Genomic DNA, 24,397 nt, shown 5'->3' on the forward strand with positions numbered 1-24,397 from the left:
TTTACCTCATACCTCGAGTGTGGAGTACTCTCTGCTTCACTTCACAATCAATTACTGTTCAATTAAACCGTCATGATTGTATTGTATTCATGCAGATCAACAAGCAACATTCAATCCTCTACCTAAATGATTTCTCTTATCTACCAGAATTAAGAGTATGCTTCTTTTGAAAAGACAAGTGAAATATGTCGTCAAGAGGTTGATTGTTATTTTGGTACTAAAGGCTGCATTGTGCATCCTACATTAGCATGTTTACAATGAGTATACAGGTCTCAGTGACAATGAACGGAAGTTTTGAGCGGAGATTTGGTGATTTGAGGAGACATTAGCAACACCATGAGATGCGACAAGGTTGAATATAGTTAGAATATAATATATACGGCAGCTACTAATGGTAGTGCAGACTGTGGTCAAGTAAGAACACCTACTAGCCCATACTTTTACATCAACCTCTTCTTGCTTAAACAAACAGCATATATCAATGAGAACTTATTTATCTTCAATTTGTTAAAGGATCAATTAGAGTAATGCTCAGCCTTGGGACACCATCCCACCTCTTTTGATTACAGTGAGTTCAATTTTAGAGCAAGAAAAAACAATCCTAAAGAAGAAAATAAGCTGTATACAAAAAGGAAAAATAAAACTAGCGCAGCATCAAGAGATTTGTTGAGAGAGTAGCGTAGTGTTTGTGTAGAGGTGAAGTCTTTAATTAACACAGCGATATGGATGTTGTGCGGACAGGCCATTCATCCCTACGGGCCCCAGGGACCCCAGGCAGGCAGGGCTTCCAGAAGTCCCTGCTTTATCACAGCCTTTCTGAGCCAAGAGTGCTGAAATCAATAATAAGCATCAGGTCAATGGGACAGGAGAAAGAATGAGGTGTAAATGGGCATTTAGTTCAGTGGAATAAATTGCTGAGAGAGTAAGGATGGGAAAGAGGAAGTGGCCTACACATTGAACTGGTTTGGACTTCTTTTGGCATAAAGCCACAACAAAACATTCCTCTTTCCAGGATTAAGATTGCTCAATCAATTTCTTTTCAACTCAGTATTAGGGAAATAAGCCTACAAATGGTGTTTTCTACATATTAAACTTTGATACGAGAAAGTACTGTACACACTTCAGCTTCAAGTTGAATATTTATGCACAATCAATTTTTTCTCCTGCTGCATATCTTTGATTTGTTGGGGGGGGGGGTTACTGTTAATTTACTTTAGCCAAGGAATGATGGTTCATGTGGTTTATTTATAAATATGTATAAGTGCATTACAGCTTTTTTATACTCAGTTTGTTTATCTTGGAAGAATTAGCAGGTCAGGTTTAAGCAACAGCAGGCCATTATGTTTATTTTTCCTTAATGGTGTTACAGTCTGTATTTATCTGTGTTTATTTCTCAGGTTACAGGTGTCAGACTAATGACTAATAGAGTCTCTCTCTCTCTATCTCTCTCTCTCTTTATGGCAGATTAAGTGAATATAGAAAAAGAGCTGCTGTGTCAGGTTGGGAATTATTCCAAGTTTGTGCCCCTGTTTTTATTATCTTGGCACAGTTCCCACTTTGGTTTTCTGGGTGCGACATACCATTGAACTTAGTGTCACACAAAATTAGAAATGAGTCTGGCATAAGAAAGAGAGATATGCAGGGTGCCAATAAAGCCAGTGGGTAAATCTCCAAAAACAAAATCATATTTCATCCAAAAAGAAATAAGAAATTGTATTTAGCAAAAAAAAATAAAAATAAATAAATAAATAAATAAAAAATTAGACAAATAATTATGACAAGACAAGGCACCCTTTTTCTTATAACTGCAAAAAATAAATATAAACATATTTACTTTACAATTACAATAATGAGAATTTCATGGGAAAATATGCTGAATTGTCATGCAGTGAATGCAAAAAAAATCCTACTTTTCTTAAATACAGTATTCATTTTTTTTTTTTTTTAATTATTATTATTATTATTATTATTATTGCCACAAAATATATTTTCCTATTTTTTATTTTGATTTTGGTTTTAATGTGACCAGTTTTCATACAATTCACACCAGCAGGGAGAATATTTCAACTTGAGAATGAAATAAAAGGTCTCCAGAACACTGTGATATTTAAGGCAAGGACACACTGGTGCCACATTTCCCCTGTCTGTCCTAAAATACAGAAGGGAGGCGTGGGTAAAATGTATAGCTGTGTGTATGACAGAGAGCAGAAGGGAAAGAATTGGAGAATGTATGTCCTGAAAGGAGGCATCTGTTGGGGTGTGAAGGGGTTGTGCTTTGGCCCATTGTGCTAGTGAGTTTTAGTGCTTTAATGGGGGTGGGGAGGGATATTTACAATAATAATATGTGGATGGGGAAGGTGAGATGCCAGTTGATTTGTGTCTTTGGGGCTGTTCTTGCGCTTCGGTGCATTGGTGCTAAGTTACTCGGAAGTAAAGGTTTTGGGGAGGGGTGACTACAACAGCTGAGATGGTATGGCTGGGGGCAGGAAGGGCCAGTGGACACATGCAGAACCCTGAAGTACAGGATATAGAGAAAGAGAGGTGAAGACCAAAAATCGGAGAATTACACAAATCCGAACAAAAGAAGTAAGAAAAGACAGCAGTCTCTGGGTATTGTGAAAGATATACTGAGCGAAGGATACTTCTGCTGTGTCTGCCAAAAGCTTGTGGGCACAAATTTCACTTTTGGAGAATGAATGTAACACAGCTCGGGTGAAATCTGATCTGGGCATTGGCTTTATCTGATGAAACTCAGAGCTTCCTGTGTTTAACATGCTATATTTGAACAAGGCTGCAACAGGACTGTTTATAATACCTCTTGATTTAAAGGTAGTTTAACTGTGACATTTATGAGAGAATCTCACGAAAGATGTCAAAAATATGTCAGGTCATTTTTAACACTCAAATTAAAGATTTCAATGGAAAGAAATAAGAAATTAGGTTTGTCTTGAAAAAATTAGGCTACTCTATATTTTGGAATAATTTTAATGACAATTAAGCACACTTTTAAGTGTCATCTCAGGCATATAGGTGATGCAATATATATATCAGTCCTTCCAGGATTTCGTGGGACTTTTTTCTGATTTTTGCAGCCTAAAATGACTGAATTTGCAGCGGCTTTTCTCCAAATTTGCAGCAATATTTGCGGCATTTCTTGTTGTTTTGCAGTGAAAATATACCACAGACAAAATTCTTTTAACATTATTATTATTACTCTTCTGACCTCGAGAACCATTGCAGGGCTCCGTACTAACATTTGAGGGCAGTAATACCGGTGCCATTAAGTTCTAAGGTGGCACCAGCCCCTGATTTGGCAGCTCTGTGAGGGCTGACAGAAAAGTGCAGAGCTTGAGTTGAGATGCAGATAATATTAACTTATATTTTATTATTATATTTAATAAATATATACTAGGGTGTGGAAATGACTAATAAGTCAATAAGTGCTCCTCTGCAGCATCTACTACATTGGTAATTTATTGCATTTTTTATTTCTAAATAAGTGTTTGCTTTCCTACATCGTGAAACTTTTAGTTTTACAAATGGGGACAAACTATGGAGGATGAACAAATTATGTTTTGGACATCACATGAAAAAAATAACATTCAAATTAGGCAATATTGAAAAGTTGTGTGAAGCACTTAAAAGCATTCGAAAACATTAGTCTATTTCTGCCAGTTGTTTCTGTTAGTGTTACTACGCTACACTTAGCCTCACAGAATTCTCTGTTAAACCACAGATATCAGATCAAACCGTTTCAGCGTCAACACTGTTGGATCTGATATCTGTGGTTTAACACAGAATTCTGTAACGAATTTGAATGCTTCTCACAAGATTTCACATTGATATTATTAATTCTGCGGTGAATTCAAGCATTTTCTTCCCAGTGCTGTGTAATAATGGTGTTGTGTGTTCGAGATCGGCCCGCTGCTCTGAGCTCCTGTCTCGTTGTCTATTATTGGTCCGAGCTACGCAGCTCAAACGAGTTGACTAAATGCATGTTGCGATGATGTCACGGGACGTGTCTAAGCCCAAAATCTGCGGCAATTAAGGAAAAATGCAAGCTCCTCCGAATATTGTGGAGTTTGCGAAATCCTGGAGGGCCCTACAAACAGACCAGTTCATTTTTTTCTTTTTAATGTTAGGGTGAAATGTGACCTGGAGAGGATTTTTTTTTTTTTTTTTTTTTTTTGAGATTCACCTCATACTTTATTTTGACTGAAGGAGTGGATCAAATAAGCATAATGTGCTCTCAGGTTAACCAAAGTCAAACACAACAGTAATAACTCACCCCAGTTTCAGGATGTGAGGTCCATGCAAGTTCAGTGGTGGCCCATTTGGTGTCCATAAGTGTTTCTGCAGAAAAAAAAAAAAAAAAAAAAGATCCACTCAGTTTGAGGAGCAAAATTAACAACGGGAAAAAAAAAAGAAAGAAAGAAAACTAAATGAAACGGAAAACCTTGGGAGGAATTGATTTCACACTGTGAATGACGAACTAAGCAACACATAACAGTTACTGTCCATATTGTTAATAGGTAGGCTATTAATGCATTGTGGTAAATTCACGAGTGCAGGAACAGAGAAACACTATCATGCTAATCAACAGTGAAAAGACGGTAGAAAGGCAAAACAGCTTTGTGGGTGATCCAGAAGGCATTGTCAAAGATTTATGACAGCCCTCCTCTAATTAGATTTAATTAGCCGTGTATTTGCTGGGTGGGAAAGAAAAGCTAAGTGTTTTTGAAAGACAACCCGTTACCCTTCCCACACGTACACATACACAAAACATCCACACACTCGCACCCTTAAGCTAGCAGCTGTAAAACTCAAGAGGATATATAACAGAGCAAAAGAGTTCTTGAATAGCGCCATAAAACTCTCAAAAGGAAGATCTTCACAATTTCCTCAATACCCAATATGTTCTGCCTGTCTGTTTTTTTTTTCTTCTGTTTTTATCCCACCAGCCATATGTGCAGCTCTCTGTTTTTATTATAATGAAAGCACACTCACTCAAACATATTGAGTCAACCATTTTACCTTCCGCCACCTGCTTTGGCTGTTTATGTGTAGCAGTTGCAGTTACAATTCCACGTTGTTACTATGGTTTTACTAAATTAGATTGATGGGATTGTTTTACAAGTGCACTGAAATCATATGTTAGGGAACAAAACATCGAAGTAAGTTTATTGTCCTCCAAAATGAGCGCTAAACCCGGTTACACCTGTTATTAACATCTGTTCCGGGGGTAAACAGGGTTTGAAAGTTGTCAGAAATGCATTTGTGACTGCGATTTAAAATGCAATTTAAAAATAAATAAATAGCTGTCTTATTTCAAACAATAAACCGTAAAGCTCTCTTATTTTAATGGAAAACCACCAGAGCTTCTCTTTTGTTGACAACTGCCAGTTTATAAGCGCTTCTCATTACAAGTTTGGGAAGATGATTGGCACATATTATGTTCCCAAATGCACACTATAATTGTCCCTAACTTCATGTGAAGCAGCATTTATGAACGGAGCTGCTCCGAGACACTGAAAACACAGGATCATAAGCTGCATGTGTGTCAATGAACACAGTGCCATGATTCACTTTCGAACACGCTACACATATATTTAATTATGCCGCAAACAGCCATATCGCAATTTAGATTTAATTTCAATCAATCGTGCAGCCCTACCGCTTTGTGTTTGTAGCACATTGAAAATGCATACTAATGCCAAAGTCCCTTTAAGGTAAGTTATGTGACCCTGCGGCCATCTTTAAAACTATTTCAGTTAAGCAAGTGCAGCTTCTATCTCTTTGAATGGGGAAACATCAAATTCTCCAAAGCTGTTCACCAAGCTTACGATTAAATTTCAAATTTGAAATCACCAATAAAATCTGACAACAACTGTCTCATAAATATTGGTTCTAAATGCTCAAATCATGACAAAAAACAAAACAAAAACAAAAACAAAAAAAAACACTGCATTTATCAGGCTGGACCTGCCAATGCGCATTTTCAGTCATAAGCACGCGTCTCAGAATACATAGAAGGCGTGACTTAATCTGCCATATTGTATGCATCACTTTCTCCCATTCATAGTAATATGAGTGCACTGTCTTTGTATATCAAAAGTCTTTGCTGATCCGTCCCAGACTACATTGAAAGACAGCCTACTCACCTGTCAATCAAACTTGATATTAATAGAGTTGTCTAATTTAACCACCTGAGATTGTATTACTTGAGACAGATGTTAATACCAGGTTTAGATTACTTTTATCTTCTCTACTCATCTTTGTTTACTTGTAAAAACAGACATGAAAAATGTGCCTGCTGGAAATATTGAACTTGATTGTGGCTACTTGAGATGTTTCAAACACTGAGGTCTTTGTACAATAAGTAGAAACCGTCTGAAGCAGTTGTTTATTCTTCATATAGAATATGCCATTGGTTTCCTATTAGGATGTCATATATTGTAATGGGACCGTTTGTCATTTTGTGTTATTGACTGACAAGTCAGCTGACATTCAAACACACTCCACAAAATATCTTGTCGTTTAAAAGAAAACCATAAGTCAGCTGCCAGCTGTGGAAAAGCATACACGCAGGTACTAGCGCAAATAAAACGGCAGGCAAAACCAGAGAAAAAGGAATGGAGTGAAAGAAAATGCGTCTCAGTTCTGACTCAGTGAAACAGGCGGAACGTTCGGGAGCATGCGGCGATTGACTGCAACCTTCTGTTTTGTTTGCGTTTTGTAAGCTGCGCTGAAAAACAGCAAAGCTGAGCATTGTGTCAGCTGAGCGCGCTTTTAGATGAGGAGGCAAGTCCTGGCTCAATGTGAGAGCGAACACAGTGGAGGGTGACCCACCCCTCACCCCAGCCCGCCGCAGTCAGGGGGGGCGAGAGGCCGTGCCCTCAATGCGACAATTCATTCACACTCCAGCATGAAGCCTACAGCAGCACCGAGACTCCATTACGGCCTACGGACAACTTTGCTCCAGTTAAAATGGCTCCACACAGGGAACGTTTTGTTTAAGCAGCAGAGAACCCATGGTTTATTTCCTGTTTCTCCCATTTCTCAGGAAAATCCGAAGACTCTGGGTAGTTTCTGGCAAGATGTTGAACCTGATTGACAAGTGCTCTGAAAAAAAAACCTTCCCTTGCGCAATCAGTCTAGCATTGGATGTTTGAGTGTGAAGCATGGGCAAACTTTGAGCTATAAACCCAATGACATAAAAGAATCCACCATAAACTCAAGTTAGTGAGGCAGAACATTTAAAACTTGAAATAGTAGGCCGACATATAAATTAACTGCCGTAAAATGAAACGCAGGTTTACTTATTCACCCCATGTTGACTTAACTGTCATAAAAATCTAAACTAAATATTTTGGTTTTTCAAACTATAAAACAATAAAGTATAATAAAATAGCAATAACATACTATGTAAACTACTTAAAAGTACATTAACTAAAATATATTTTTAATAATAATGTTTATATATATATATATATATATATATATATATATATATATATATATATATATATAAATAAAAAAAAAATGTCACCACTATTGTGTAAAGTGATAAATGGTTTGCAGTTTATAAAAACAAAAATAATCATTATACATATGGCTATATGGCTTAGTAAGGTTTAGAATATCCTCATAAAGTCTCAAAATGTCAGAAAATGTAAATATGTGAGTTAACTAAAGCACATATCATATAACATAATTCGAGGAAAACTGGCTTGTAGCCAAATGTTTAGAAGGAAATATGGAAATATGTGTAAAATTACTGTAAATTTGTTTTTGCTCCAAACACCTTTTTTTTTTTTTTTTTTTCACTGAAGTACAAGAAAATAGCAACAACATACTATTTAGACTACTTGAAAACTATATAAACCAATTATATATATATATATATATATATATATATATATATATATATATATAATGTCAGCACATTGTGTTGTCACAGGTTTTTAAGTATTGTGTAAAAGGGTAGAACTTTATATTAACTTACTATATATAATGCCGTTGTATAATGTTGAACTTATGTAAATATGTCAATATTTTAATTGCATATTAATAAGGTCTCAAAGACTCAAAAATCCCAGGAAACATACAAACTTGAGGTCACCAAAGCACATTTATGGAAGTATGTGTAAATTGCTAAACAATAAGTCATTGTTTTTGGTTCAAACACTAAATATACAAGTTGCATGGCATACACATATTTAGAGGAAATTTCTCATTCATAGAATTGCATGTTAACACACACACACACACACACACACACACACACACACACACACACACACACACACACGTATTGATGTAAGAAAGGTCAGCTCTTCCATTCTAATCCTCTAATGACAGAGCAGCGTTAATAACAGAGGAAGACAGAGAAACACTTGGTCTCTGAAACAACACACACACACACATACTCATTCTGCGGGTTTACAAGCGCCTTAAAATATTTCTTTGTTCCAGTAAGCAATTTTCTTTAAAAAGAGGGGTATGTGAACAAAACCACCTCTATTGATACAAAGAATGTTCAGTGGATTTAGAAACTGACTCACTGCCGTGTGGGCAGACAGGTGAGAGATTACTGCAGGATTTCAGCCCAACTGCTTTCAGCTTTAGCGATTCCTTTTTTCCGTGTTGTTTGGAGGTTAGAACTTGTGGAAAGCAAGGAAAACTCAATGTGAAACAGCCAAGACTAAAATAATTAAATTTGCATATATATTTTGCATTTAAGAAAATTACAGGTGAAGTGTGTACTTTCTGCACCATTAGAATTGTCAAATGGAGCTGAAAAAAAAAAAAAAAAAAAAGTTGTTAAACTGGTTTTCTGATGACTGCTACTGGTCAGTCAAACAAGTAGCCCTGCCCCAAACACTATTGCTTTTGGTTGAGCCAGTATTGTTGTGACAGCCTGGTCAAAAAAAAAAAAAAAAAAAAAAATATTATATATATATATATATATATATATATATATATATATATGTGTGTGTGTATATACACATTAAATCAATCTAAAATATAATTTATTGTAAAATGTATCAAAATATACATGCATTTATACATTTATTCAATTTTACTGTAAACATTATTAATACAATATTTTCCAATTTTCTTTAATTATTATGATTATTTTAGCCCAGATTTATCTATTCCAGTTAGCATCTAAAGGTTTGCCAGTTTTATCTACTGCTGTGCTGTTGTGGAATCGTACCGAACGACAGGCTTAAAGACGAGAAAAAAAAAACAAGAAAAAAAAAACAATGTCACTCTCTGTCTCCAAACACTTGAGCTCTGTTTTGCCACCCAACATTGAGATCTGTCAACAGCGTGGGGAAAACACTGCATTAAACGTATTAAAGCTATTAGACTGATTGCTTTGTATGTGCTTTTGTTGCTGCTTTTATTAGCTGTTGGGGGGTTTGGTGAAGCAGGCAGAAAGTGGGGGAGAGATTCTGGGAGAGAGAGGGAAAGACGTTGAAAGAGGTTGGAGGAAAGTGGGGTGGGGGGGATCCTATTTAAATTGAAATGTGGTGAGCGGCCCAGGCTTTTGTGCCACACTGGAGTGTGGTGATTAGAGGAGTAGGCTGCTTTTGGCGAGCTGGTGTGCAACCTCTAATTGGCCGACGGTTCTTGATGTAGGTGGCTGCATCTCCAACACCCTGAATCCTCCATGGGAATTCCATGAAAAGAGCCTCCTTATTCCCATCCGTCCACTTGCCGTCAGTCACGACACAATGCCTGTCACTCTCTGGGCCATTTACGTACTAACAAGGCCCACTGTCAAAGTTGCAGATGTAGCTTTCATTTCATGATGGAATTACTATAATTTCCGACCAGTAAAATCACCCATGTCTTTGTCGAATTTGTAATTGTACAGTGGAAACTCTTAACTTCAAGAAACGCAGACTTCTCCCACTTGATTATTGTTGTCATTTTGTGCTACATTTACATCTGTGCCCAAGACTTTTGTCCAAAGCTACATATAATGTATTAAAGCTTTGAATTAAAGCATAGTATATACGTTCCCATTCTTGTCTTCTTCACCAGTTGAACATAGAAACTTTATTTTAAAGAACATTTTAAGTCATTGTTATAATAGTATTTTGTCATGCTTTAAAGAAATACACTTTTTTTTTGCTGTTCAATAGCATATTTTAACTTTAAAAGTAATATTGAATAACACAAAGTTAATATATTTTAAATGTACAAAATTAAAACGTCATTACACATATATTTAAATACATGACATACAAGTTTCTATAGAAATATCATTACCATAAATGCTTCTCAGTATATTTGGCAGTACACTTTTTTTTCATATTTAAAATAATAAAAATAACTATGTAACTACATATAAAGATGTACTACTTAAGTACATTTTACATTTTTTGACACCCGCTACAATGACAGCAAGTAACAGGAAGGTGACAAAGAGCATAAGTGCGCCTGCTACATTTTTGTTTGTTGTGTTAATTAGTTCTTCAGCTGATGTTAGAAGATGGCAGGATTGGCGCAAGGTCTTAGGGGGTCTGATTTTGAAGCTGACATCATCAAGGGAATGGGGTTGTGGAAAATGAGCCCGTTTCATTGATCAAACAGAATCAGACATGCTGTTCACTCTCACAGACAGCACAAAGACAAGCATGCGGGTTCATATGGCGAGCAAAAGATAAGCCACAACCAAGATGAATATTCAAGCTTTGTGTCAAAAAAGAGGTTTGTGAACCCCATAGTGTGTTCCAGTTCCAATTCCAGCCTTAGAAATGGGCATTGCACCCCCTTACCCACATGCATTCTTCCCCCCCTTTCCAAGGTCTTTAATTACAGAGCACAGTCAATCTGGTGAACAGGCAGGCCCTGGGGCGGCTGTCTGCTAACCAGGTGTGCTCACAAGTATGTGTTCCCACTGTCTAAATGGGCGTCCTTAGCTAGTAAGCCCATGCCACCACCGCTTGTGCGAGAGCTCCTAAATAAGTAGAGTGATCATGTCACCTGTTTAACCCAGTGAGACCTTCTCAGTGTCCCCCTCTCCCTCTGAATAACTCAAGATTTATGCATTTTTGTTAAAGTATAGGCGTATATTAGTAACTTAGAGTAGTAATGTGTACCCTTAAGGTACTATTATGAACCCTTGGCTTGCTTAGTTTGGGTTTAAAACACACTTAATATTCCATAATATTATTGATTTGACACTATTGGATGAGAACAAAACTTGAACTGAATTGAGCTGGATGATGACCTGTCTTCTGAATTTGTTTCATAATTGACATATTTTGCAACATCAGCAATGTTACTGAACCAAATTAAATCAACACTGAACTGACTCAAGCTGAATAATGACATTATTGCCTTCTGTAGAGCTGCTTATTGCTGAATTGAACTAATTTCATAATTGATGAACTCCACACAGTTACTGAACTGAACAAGTACTGAAATGATTTGAGCTGAATAATGACACTATTTTTTTTTTTAGAGCCACTGATTTTGTTGATTTTGTCTCATATTTGATGGTTTGCATCATTGATTCTGTTATTTTTCAGTTTATTACTGTGGAGCTGCTTTGAAACAATCTATGTTATAAAGCGTTGTATAAATAAAGGTGACTTGACTTTTAGGCATAAATAAGATACAAAGATGCCACTTTAAGGCTACTGGGACAAAGAATAAGCTGTTTTACCCCTAAAGGTACAATTTCTGCTTTTTTTCTGGGCGTGTATGCATTACGTTTACATTACACTCGAACATTATTACGTATAATGTTATAATATTGTAATAAAGGCATTATTACATGGTTACGAAATATACTAAACATTTGCATTTTAAGTGAAAACCTCCATATATATATATATATATATATATATATATATACATATATAAAATTACTCAAGCCATTTTAACCTGACCACCTACGGCTATTGTGATCAATTACCATGAATTCGGCACGTGTCCCCTAAAGCACTTAGCAAAATAGTTACAATACTGCACATCAGTTACTCTGTTGTGGCTAGACAGGACACAAGATGCGTTGAGATGGAGATAAAGCACGATCAGCTATTAATGAGCACTTAAGCTAACACGCTGGCGTATTCTGATACTGAACGTTGATCCAATTACAGATTTCACACTAAACGGGAGCCGTCTGTTAGACTCACATTGCTACAGGAGTACAATCAATTAATGCATTTGTGTTTCCTCTTGTAGAGGCAAGTTATTGTATGGCCACAAGGCAAACAAGAATGCGTAGGCCTCGTCTGTGTTCATAATTTTAGCTCGGCCTGTTGGTTAGAAAAAGCTTAAATGTGTTCTCCACTAATCAATATCTACCAATGCTTTATTCAAAAGATGTGCACTTTTTGGTTCTCCAATCCTTCCCTCAAAACGTTACATTATGACATCTTCGCACTGACACTTCAGGCATCATTACACAACGTTAATGACAGTGTTTGCTGATCAGACAGCTGTACTTTTATGATGCATGATGTGCTTTTAGTGTCTTCCTAGACTTAAACAGTAGCATAACGTTATTTATGCGTCAGAACATGTGATACTCCCTATGGTCATGTTTCTGTATCGCTGTTGATGGTCATGACGTTTCTGCTTGGGGTTTTTGTACGTAATCATAAAAGAAAACTCTGTTTGAATTTATGGAACCCCTAATGGATATAGTGATGGAAAAAATTTATGAGATAGAAGGGAAAATTATATGTCAATGCTTTTGCGTTCTCTTATCACCTGAGAAAATTTTTTGTTTGTTTGTGTTTCCCTGAAATAACTTTGCATCCACTTGCAAAACTTTACGACTATGCATAGTTTCTTGGGGGAACACAAAGGTTTTGCAAGTTTCACGCACTGTAAACCCCAACGCTCAAAATAATTATTTGGTTTGAGTGGGACAAACTTAAATTAAACTAATTAGTTCAGTCAAATTAACTTTTATGAGTATTTAGCACTTTTTCTTTCGAGTTCACAGAACTGACATATTCTGCTTACTTAAACTTAAAAATTTTGATGTAACCGATTGTAAATTGCTTTTTTTTTTTTTTTTGAGTTTTGCCAACTTATTTGGGTTTACAGTGGGGAGAACCCAAAGGTTTTGTAAGGTAATGCAAAGATTTTGTAAGCAAACCAAAATTTTCTCAGAGGAGTGCAAAATGTTGCATGCGAATGTAAAGTTTCTTGGGGGGAACGCAAAACTTTTTAGCAATACTTTTGCAACTATGCAAAGTTTCTCAAGGGGAACACAAAGGTTTGTGAAGTTCTTGAGAAGAAGCACAAAAGATTTTGTGAATGAACGCAAAGATTTTGAGCGCAAACACAAAGTTTCTCAGGTGAACGCAAAACCTTGTGTGACTATGCAAAGTTTCTGGGGGGAACACAAAACTTTAGAGAAAACGCAAAAGTATTGAAATATATTTTTCTTCTAATTTTATATTTTTTGTTTTACCACCATATCGACACACCTAGGTACTTTTTTATATTACAATTTCTGCATTTTAGAATGGCAGCAAGAACATTAAAAAAAAATATGGAAATTATATAGTAACCATAAAAATGTTAAACCAACCTAAAATATCTTACATTTTTAGGTTCTTCAAAGAAGCCATCCTTTGCTAGGGTTTCAACCGCTCTTTCTTTCTCTCTTTTTAATGTTTCATTCACACCTTTTCTATCTCTGTCTTCTTTTCCCAAGTGTCTGAGGGTGTATCAGTCAACAGGAAGTGTTTTGACAGGCCGGCGCTGATCACAGCCTTCCTTTCCATCCACTTCATTCTCTCTCATTCCCCGCATATCTCTGAAACCCCTTCTCTCTTTTTCTCCCTGTCTATCATGCTCCCCAGGTCTCCATTACTGTCAGCGGGAGGCAGGGCCAGCTAGAATAAATACAGATGACTCAACTAGCCGTTGAAAAATGCAAGTAAGAGTAAACAGGTTTACAGAACACTTGGAAGAGAAGGAGGGACACTTTGACTCTTAAAAGCATCTCATAAAAACCACTAAGAAAATAATAAAACATATGTTAAAGCCATAAAAGGTCATAGCGATCCGAACCAAGCAAAAGTGCCAATTTGCTTCATTATTCACACGGAAATGCATTCTATTCAGTCAAAAAAAAAAAAAAAAAAAAAGCACCAGTGACTTCCTCAGAAACTGCTTTTATGTTTCTGGTGTCACCCTGATGTAATTTCTCTGTTATTTGAAAAAAACTGATTTAGAAATGTCAAATCTGACAAACCTTTAGAGATCTTTGCTTTTAGTGAAGTTTAGACATTTTTCTTAAATGTAAAATGAGGTTAAGAATTTTAAGCAGTGATGTAACTTTTTTTATCATAAAAACAAACATTACACTTATATATCAATTTTTTTTTTTTTTTTTTTTTTTTTTTAATGATTGGAGAAAATTGCAGTTCGTGGAGCGTGATGAATCCTGCCATTGGCTGAGACTAGTGTAAGCACATTGTAACTAACCTTCAAAAACCTCTCCCTCTCCTCAAGCGAAAAAATTAAAAGGACTATAATCACGATAACCTTGTTTTGATTGATTTTCTCGTTCTGGTTGAAATTCAGCTCTGACTGTTATAAACTGCTAGGGATGCAAGTCTGCCAATACTGCTGAAAAAAAAAAAAAAAATCTTTTTGAAACTAAAATATTCCTCCACGCTCAATAGAGAACTCAATGCGTCATTACCCCCAACTCATATTATCATTCAAGCTATGTCCCAAAATCTGGCATACGGTACTGATGGAGAAATTATTTACATAAATCAAAAAGAACCTGAGAGCATTGGTATTTTTCATGTGGTACTATTGAGGCATGTTGTCTCAAAGTGAACTGTATCTTTTTACTGAGCAATAACACTAAAAAAGACATAAATGTCCAAATGGAAACCTGAAAACCCTACCCTGAGAAATTTTTACTCAGTGTTGTCACACAGAGTGTGACAACAAGCCCCGGTCTCCAGGGAGCCCTGCGTCCTTCCTTTTAAAATCCTGGATGTGTTGTGTTTGGAAATATTTTTGTATTCCCCTCCTGTGTTTTGTAATCCAAGTCAAAGAACGTGCCAGGAGGCACCGCTGACTTCCTCAAACTTCCATTCCAGGTTCATTATGGAGGTATTTTGGCACTGTGCTGCCCACTGGCCTTGCCTGTCAGCAACGGAGAGGAGTTGTCGGTTGAAGCGGCTGTCCAGGGACTCATCTCCATTCTCCAACAGCCCGTTTGCCGTACTTGCTTCCCTTTGACACGTTCATTATGCCACTGCAGAGGCAGCCAACAGACATCTAGGCTAAATATATGGTAATGGCACGATCCCTCAGGACCACTGGAAGGCATTTGCCATGCTATAACACTAAGGAGGTACTTCAGAGTGTGGCGGATGTTGAAATGCCCCCAAACTCTCATTTTCTCCAACCCCTTTTACCTTGCGATAAGATGTTTGTGAAAGGATGTTGAGGATGACATCACAGTTTCAGATCGATAAAGGCACGCACACAATGTGAAACAGTGAACACAAAAATGCACACATATATTGGTGTTTCTTCAATTATCGTCATTTTTTCAAGATACAATATTTCCATATTTTACAATTGAAAGTCTAGGTGTGTGAAGTGTAAAACTATGCAATATACAAATATAGCCTACGTAAAAGGCATTGAAACAATTGCAAAGATAAGATATTAAAAAAGAAAAGTAGCAAAAATAATAGTTAATGTGACAGTCTAGCAAAAATTTGAATTCTGTTATTGTTAACAAAGATAAGCTATCAAAATTAAACATGCCCATATAATTGTATTCATCCTTGCAGTCACTCAGAAGGACCTACAACTCTAGCGTATATAAATGTAAAGGCTTTGGTTATAACTTTTTTTCTTTACAGTTCTGCTATGAATTAGGTATTGAGATGTACGTCAGGATACAATTACTCCTGATATAGCCATCAGCCAAACATACCATATCATCTTACTATGCAAACATACAAATAACCTCTAATGGCTGTTAAATATGAGATTTCTGCTTTGTATCATGAGACAGCTGTTTGTTAGCAGCTACGTTGGACTGATGTAGGCCACATTTCCAGCGTTCCAGTGGCTTTGTAATGTTTCATCGTTTTGTAATGTTTCAAATATACCGTCTGGGGCGACCAGTGAGGTTGAGATTCCTTTTCATTTCTTGAAAAGAAAACCCAAGCTGTGAGGGCAAGAACCCTGCTAACTTTCCAGTGCTGTCACATATTAGCATTGGCAGCTACTGCTGAAGACATGGGAACAAATCTGTAGCTCAGTTTCGGCTGTCATGCTGCATGCTAATTATCAGGATATGTTGTGGTTTACCTGCTCAAACAAAGAAAACATGTCTAATGGCTCCAGCTACACCGCAGCGTAATAGGAGTTATTATGTTAAGTTGTTTCTTTTTTTACATTTCTTGCTACATGTGACACATTAGCCTGAGGCACTGCAGGTCTCTTTCGACTACCTCTTCTCACGTTAGCTCATTAAGCCCAGAGCCACTCGTTAATGTTTACCTGCCCACTCATTATCTGATACAGGTCAGAGCCGCAACAAAAAAGAAAGGTTAGGCAGTTACATACAGGAATGTGCCTGGGTAGGGCTTTTGTGACTGTTTAGCCGACAAATACACACAAAAACAAATACACACCCACACAGATGCTCTGAATATGCTCATTGACTAAAGCATGGTTTGGAACTGCCCTGAGTGAAAGGGACACTATCATTCATGCTATATTTGAGAACACTCTTCCTGGAAATTTCTGCCCCACTCTGGCACTTTGGAAATATGTCAATAGCAGAAAGTAGGGTGCAGAAATATGCAAATCTCCAAGCATATTCAGGCACAAGATTTTACCCCATAAAGCATGTTATTAATATTCTACTGCTCAAGCCAGAGGGAACTGATCGGTTGATGGTAATGTTGTTCAGGGACCAATAAAGTTTGCTGATCCAGGTATGTCTTACCTAGGTAACATATTAACCTACCTAGAATGTGCCTCCGCTTATTTCTTCTCTCTCTTTTTTTTTTTTTTTTTTTTTTTGCAAAACTACAAAAATGTACCTATACATACAATTCACTTCAGTTTCTGCTGCATCACAGCTACGTCACTTGCAGCTGTACGCGCATTGTGGTGGCAGAAAAACAAGTAACAAGTGAAGGAAAATGTGCAAAATCCACGGAATAAGAAAAGAAATGTCTTGTGCTTTTGGATGTCAGAATCTTAATACAAAAAGTAGTCTTCATTTTTAGAGAATACCGTCGTCAAAGACGCCCTTTGATGCTAAATGCAGACATGTATGGTTGCAAGCCACAGACTGGACTAATGAAACCTGCAATGATTAATCTACTATTAAATCATGGATGTAAACAATAGATCTACATAATATTCACATACGCAGTTCATAGGGGACATAATGTATTAGCCATAATTATCAATAATAATTAAACCTATAACATTTTACGTAAATAACATTTAAACATATAACATTTTTATCTTACAGTTATGACTTTTTGCTCACAATTGCGAGTTTACATCTCCCAATTCCGACTTTATAACTCACAATTTTGAGTTTATATCACAATTCAGACTTGCAATTCTGTGGAAAAAAGACAAAATAACGATTCGCAACGATTCACAATTCTGATTATCTTCTCAAATACTCAAAAACTCGAAACTTTTATTCCATGGCTTCCATAGACTGATACTGCAGAACTCTCATTTTCTGCCACCAGATAGGCTCCGCCCACAAAAATGTCATTGCTGTTTGCAAACACAAAATAGGTCTATATATATATATATATATATATATATTTTTTTTTTTTTTTTTCAAACTTTTAACTCCACTCACCACTCGTCATTTCTGAACTGCTGCAATATGTACAACAACCAAAATAATAACACTACTACATTCACGTTCACCTGTTTTGGGGAAAACTCAATACACTTTTAGCACCACTCACTGAACATTTCACTTTGATAGTGTTGTAAAACTTGAGAAGAAGAAACATAATAATATTGCAGAAATGTCTCCACAGCCACATTTTTTTCAATGAGCTTGGGTTGTAATTGGAGGCTATAGCTTATTATTTCCGTTTTCTCCTTGTATCCTCCCAGTTGGCTAAAGCAAAGAATGTTGCTTACTATTCGCCCCATGCTTATCTGTTAGATCTTTTCAACCGCGTTCTTAATTGATGCTCAGTTAATTAATCTCACACTTGGCTGCAGTAATAACTTGACTCGTTAGACCTCTCTAAATGGTTTTGGCTGTTTAACGCACAGATGCAGACTGGTGGAGTGTATGGAAGATGGTCATCAGAGTAATTTATTCATGGACTCCACCCCTGAGACTGTTGATTAAAAAAGAAACAACTGCCTGATTAGGACACGTGGCTGTCTAGGTCATTGGCGATCACACAATCATGCACTTAAGTGTTTCACTTACAGCAAATTGACTCACAGATTGTGACAGAAGGTATTAGCGATGGAAGTTCATTTCTGGGCAATTATGGTGGAGAAGGTTGATAGAACGGTTGACATCCAATTCTAGGGTGCCCCATATGGCCAGGGGTTTAGATGTCTCTGAACAATTAAATAAAAGCCTTGATACATTGGAGGGAGACTGTGAATGTTTCAGTAATTGTGCATGCAAGGAAGGGGACTAGCCATTTGAAAATCTTCGGATATAAATCAGTACACAGTGCAGCTGGCCTGAGAAGGCCACAGTTCTGGGACCGTTTATGCCACAACAATCCATCTCCACAGTCCTTGCTGTCCGACCTGGGTCAGTTGCAATACTTCCTGCCCGCTTCAAATTATTAACCTAGACTTTATGGGTGTCACTTGCAGCTCTTGACCCCAAACGAAAGGAATGGTGCAATTTCTTTGCATTTAATACCTTACATACAGTGCCATCCATACACCACATGCTTTATGAAAAAGGAACTTAACAACTACTTGTATGGGAAAAAAAAAAAAAAAAAAAAAAGTACACTATTCAAAATTTCTCTTTTTATATAAGTGTTATCTATTGCTCACGCTCATGTTGTTCCAGGTTTTTTTTTTTTTTTTTTTTTTTTTTTTTTTTCATTTTTGGAAGATCAACCCCTTTTATCCACATAGCAGGCGTTTAAATATCATAATATTTGCATAAACAGTAAGTAAATCAGGTGGAAGACAGGTAGGCCAAAGCTGAGGTATGTCTCCAGAGGCTGATTATGGCACAGATGCGCTGATGAAGGGCCAGGGGAGGCTCCGTCTGCCTGCCTGCCTAGAACTGTACTGTCAGGGGCTGACTAATGTATTATTCACCCTTCATTGATGTGTAACTAAAACCAGCGGCTAGGGAGCCTGGGCCACCAATACCCCCCACAGACGGTAAACCCCCGACAGGCTACTGAGCTCCATTGATTTATGGGTCTCAGTAGAGGGCCTGGTGAGAAGGCTGAGGGAGGGGGAAAAGGATGGAGTTAGACATGTGATGGGTCACATTTTTTTATTCCAAAAAATGCTTTCATTATCTGGCTATGTAATATCTAAAACAATTTTAGGTTGAATTTCCTGTTAAAATAACCTTATGCAGTTAAAAATTATTTTACCCATACTTCCCACTCATAATCTAAATAAAATAAGGCATATAAGGTCAGACTGTGGGTGTATCTGGAGACGTGGTGCTAAAATGACACAGCTATCATGTGAAGACAGTGGCCCTGGTGGAAGAACTGAGGGAAATGGCCACATGAGATAACAGTTGAATCAACAGGAACTGTGTATGTGGGATGGGAAATGCAGGGCTGCTGCTGCTGGGCATCTGTTTGAAGTGCAGGTGACATGGAAGGTTATAGCAATCTAGAGTCAATCATTGACTGATAAATCAAACACAGTGGCTTTAACAGCGCCTACACTGAGCCAATAAAGTCCTTTAGTAAGACTGTATTGTACAAACACTGGTTTGTTGCGGTAATGTAAAGTGCCTGGGAAACCAACGGCACAGAAAATGAGGCAAAAGACTATTACTGGGGAAGAGAATCTTATATGAAAACACCCTTCAATTTAGGAAGTACTGTACAGGTGCTAAGAGATGCAATTGTCAGGTATAGAGATAATGAGAAGTCTGGGAATTGTCTGCTGTTGTTCTCTTTCACACACATAGATCCAGTAAATCCAACAGAGAGAGAGAGAGAGAGAGAGAGAGAGAGAGAGAGAGAGAGAGAGAGAGAGAGAGAGAGAGAGAGAGAGAGAGAGAGAGAGAGAGAGAGAGAGAGAGAGAGAGAGAGAGAGAGAGAGAGAGAGAGAGGGGGAGACATGCCGTCACGAAGACTTGGTGGCCTCAACACTAATTACAGACCGGCTAACCACACCTTGACTGCCTGGAACCTACACATGAACTTTTGCATTTCAGGTATGTTACATCTCTTGGTGGTCTCAAAGCAGGATGAGTTCAACATGGGAGCACTCATCAAAAGAACCACAGGGTGTGCACTGAACTTCAGCATGGATTACTCATAGGAACAAGGCAGCTGTACAGGACTTCCATCACTGGAGGACTGACCATATGTATTGGTTTCAACCCTGTATTTACATCTTCCTCAGAAGAGGGATGCATGAATGGACATGTTTCCCCGAGTCTGAACTTCATAAGTACAGGAGAGTACAGATGCAAAGGAATGACATAAAAAAAAGAGAGATAAGGATTGGCTAATTTCCTGTCCTTTCTGTATTGAAAAAAATAAGGGCCAAAAATGCTTAAGCTAAAATAAGAATCTCTAGATATTACCCTCTCTTTAATCGTAAGTGCCTTCGTGTTTATGACACCGCTGCAGTGTCTTGATTAATTAACCAGGCACAAAGCTGTGCTCAGTGTTGAACTCTATAGATTACTCTTAAGTGCTTGCTTAGCTAGCTTCTTCAGACCAAGCTGTCTCAAATTGATGGGAAGATTTATGAATAAGTAAGAACAGTGACAAAGTGCCTGCTTAATTAACCAAGAAAGAGAAATCTAGTCCTCAAAAATTTCGATCGCCACCTTTTTTTGATGGCAAGGCAGCATCAACAACGTTCTCCTCTTGGCCTGCCATATTGACCAATGGCTGGCTAAATTGAATGGCTAATCATCACCGTCCTTTTAGGTCATTTCCCAGAGGACACGGCAGGGCAAAAGTGGCAATGAAGCTGTTTCACTGTGGTGTATCTCACACCCATGATACAAATATGGCCCCTCAGTTCACCATCCCCATCTGGCCATGGGATATTTTAATTTGTTTCTAGTGCCAGCTCCATTTCACGTCAATATGCTATCTTTCACACCCCATGAGGGTTTGCGTGACGTCAGCATGCCAATTTTGCTCTTGTCCTTAGTTAGAGACCTCTGTTTGACTCTCCTCCATGCAGTGCATGACATTAGGGTGGTTTTGGCCTGCTTTGTGCTCTCACACCTTCATTATTTCACATATGTCATGAGTGAGAACTTACACTCAGATTTTCTTAAAAGCCATGGGCGATGAAGTATCAAGAGACTGAACTTGTCAAATCTATCCTGCAAGAGCTTGACTTACATTGCTTATAGACATACCACTTAGCTCCCATAGGATAACATGACAGAATAGAGTTGTAAGAACACACACACATAGTCACAAATCTTATCAATGACTGGATACAACAAAGATTTTGTGGGTAAATAGGCCCTGTCCCCAAGCTTCTGCATGGTCCTGTTCTGGGATTCTGATATCACTGAAGGGGTTAGATAAGAGACAATGAAAATAATGCCACAATTAGAATTATCTTCCTGATAAGATACGACCACATAAGGTGCCCAGGGAGAACAGGGAAGAGGGAGGGCTCTAAAAAGGTGGTGGGAAAGTGTAGCAAAGAAGTGACAGGGAGCGGAGAGAGGGATGGTAAACAGAGTAGAGAAAGAGGTGCATTGTCTTTACCCTCTCTGTCTGGATAAAGCCCACCTGTTGGGGGAGAGGCCTCTGAACTTCCCACACTTGTTCTCTGGGTTTTCACCAGGTTGTCATCCCTTTTACAGTCGACATGCATCTAGATGCTTTTGCAGCCTTACAAATGAGTATACCAATAAAAACGAGTGACAGTTTTAAGCCACCAACTGTTGCAACAGAGGTGATAACATCTGTCTGTTACACTGGAAAGCAAATTTTTTCCTGCCTCAAGAGTTTCTTCATTCTGTATGCAGACTGTAACCTTCTTTTCTACTTTCCCACTGTCAGGTGGACCTGATTTCAAGTGCAGGCTCAAGGCTGTCATTGATTGATGCTCGCTGGCTTTTCAGATTCATTAAAAACCCTTGCATATCCCTTGCCCATCAAGAGTTTCTTAGACTAGCGCTGAAAAAAAGTGATAGGTAGAAAATGGACAGAGAGAGAGAAAAGGCAGAAACAATGATCTCCTCTCAGGCATAGCTAGGCAGAGCAAGTCAAATTTAAGATGCAGGGATAGATCCATGGCAGCTGTCCAAGACAGAAGATGAAAACTCTCTGCTCTCGCTGTCCTGAGCTCTGCCTCAATTCCCACTGCATTCATAACCCCATCTGACCAGCTCCAGTGTATTTCCATTGTCTCTCCTCTCAGCACCTTTTCAGATGAACTGCTCAACCAATACTGTACCAAGTGCCTTTTGGATACCAGACAATTCTCTCAGTCTTTCTCTGTCCCTTTGTACGCCTATATCCTCATCTCTCCCGTTCAGGTTGAGGGCACTTTAATAACAGACAAACCACTCATCACGGCTCACAAGTGACTTGGGGTGCATGGCATACCTTATATCAAGGGGTGTTCATCCCTGCTACTGGAGATCTACCTTCCTGCAGAGTTTAGAGCTGTAACTCACCTGTCTGCATTTATAATCAACCCCGAAACCTTGATAATCTAGTTCAGGTGGGTGCATGGTTAAGGGTTCAATCTAAGTTCTGCAGAAAGATCTCCAGGAGCATGATTGCCTGTCTTATATCTAATGCTTCTAATCTTCTCTAGACTTGAGACAAGGCTGGAAAAGGGCAGTTCTGAAGTCGCTGAAGAAACATGTCACTTCATCTACAGGGCTGTTCCTGAGACATGACGAGCGCCCTTTCTCCATGGCAGTTCTGGCCTATGTCAGCTACACAGGAAGTTGATGGGAAGATGACTGGACAGATACTATCTTCTAACTCATCGGTTCCTCTATCTTGCCATTCTTCTATAAGTCCTAAAAAGCTGGTAATGAGAGGCTCTCGGAGGCTTGGCACATTTCGAAAGGGCAGTTGCCAGAAAGGCTAAGTGAGAAGGAAGTGTGATCGATCAAGCCTGACAACAAGCCATAAATGAATCAGTCACAGAGATTCATTGAGAATCCCTGATTGAATGTGGATAGTGACCCTGCTGAAACTAGATGTTATAGCAACAGTTAAAAAGCAGGAGAGGGTACAAGGGATGTTGGGAGAAAGTATGCTTATAATTACAGAAGCAAAATATCTAATGAATTACATAGAACACTGAACAATATCTTAAGTTTATACTCAAACATGCATGGTAATTCAACAAAAATGTTATCAGCAAAGTAAGATTACCATCATGTTTTTAAGGAATTTACCAAAGAAAAGTGTGGTAAATGCATACGTGGCACTTTGCTTTGAATGAATCATGAAGACATGAATCGTCTGATCCACTTCCAAACTCGCAATGCCTTCCGGGACTTTTACGACACGCAACCAACTGTTTTTCACAAGCACCTGCATTTGCACCTTGCCAAAGTGTCACTGCTCTAACCTCGAACACCAAATGGAGAGGTGACAGATCACGCAAGCAGTAAAAGAATTCCTGTCTAACACCAGTTCATTTTGTATTGTCGGCTAAAACAAATTACCCTTACATAAGCATACCATGGTAAAAATAGTTTCTGCTAAAATAGTTACTGCACTTACTGTCTATACAATAAAACTGTGAAAACTTGGTATATTATATTAGCTAATAATAATATCCTGTATTACTTTACAAAGATTTTACAATAAGAGTAATCGTATTCCAAATACAAAATTACACATTTTTGTCAGCAACTATGGTTACCATGTTACATTTGTTGTAAGGGTATATTTACTGTTATTAATATTGCCTTAATATAAATAAAAACATTAAGAGAATTCAGCTTTTTTCCTCTTCCTCAAATATCCCCAAATGCAAAAATCAAACCAGTCAGAACTCATTTTTGTAGATATACGCATTAACAAAATGAATGGCTAAGAAAGTCTACAGATGTGTAATTGAACAGCCTGGCTCAAAAGTGCAAATTCTAGTCTAGATTTAACAGAAAGGGTAAAGGGCCAGTGTGCTTTTGGGCCCCTGCCTGGGGCTCCCAGTGTTTGATGTGGAGATTATGAGCATGTTTTAA

The 24,397-nt window shown here is 37.9% G+C and overlaps 1 protein-coding gene across 6 annotated transcripts in view; it reads right to left on the reverse strand.

Annotated features, from left to right (window-relative positions):
* LOC127520532 (ephrin type-B receptor 3-like) overlaps positions 1-24,397 on the reverse strand; it is a 48,710-nt gene that overhangs the window by 18,552 nt on the left and 5,761 nt on the right. For all 6 annotated transcript variants that reach the window (XM_051908750.1, XM_051908748.1, XM_051908746.1 and 3 more), the window contains exon 2: positions 4,289-4,353. In XM_051908750.1, the coding sequence (XP_051764710.1) occupies positions 4,289-4,353 (65 nt within the window). The remainder of the gene's footprint in view (positions 1-4,288; positions 4,354-24,397) is intronic.

Source organism: Ctenopharyngodon idella, chromosome 10 (assembly GCF_019924925.1).
Source record: "Ctenopharyngodon idella isolate HZGC_01 chromosome 10, HZGC01, whole genome shotgun sequence".
NCBI classification, from domain to species: domain Eukaryota; kingdom Metazoa; phylum Chordata; class Actinopteri; order Cypriniformes; family Xenocyprididae; genus Ctenopharyngodon; species Ctenopharyngodon idella.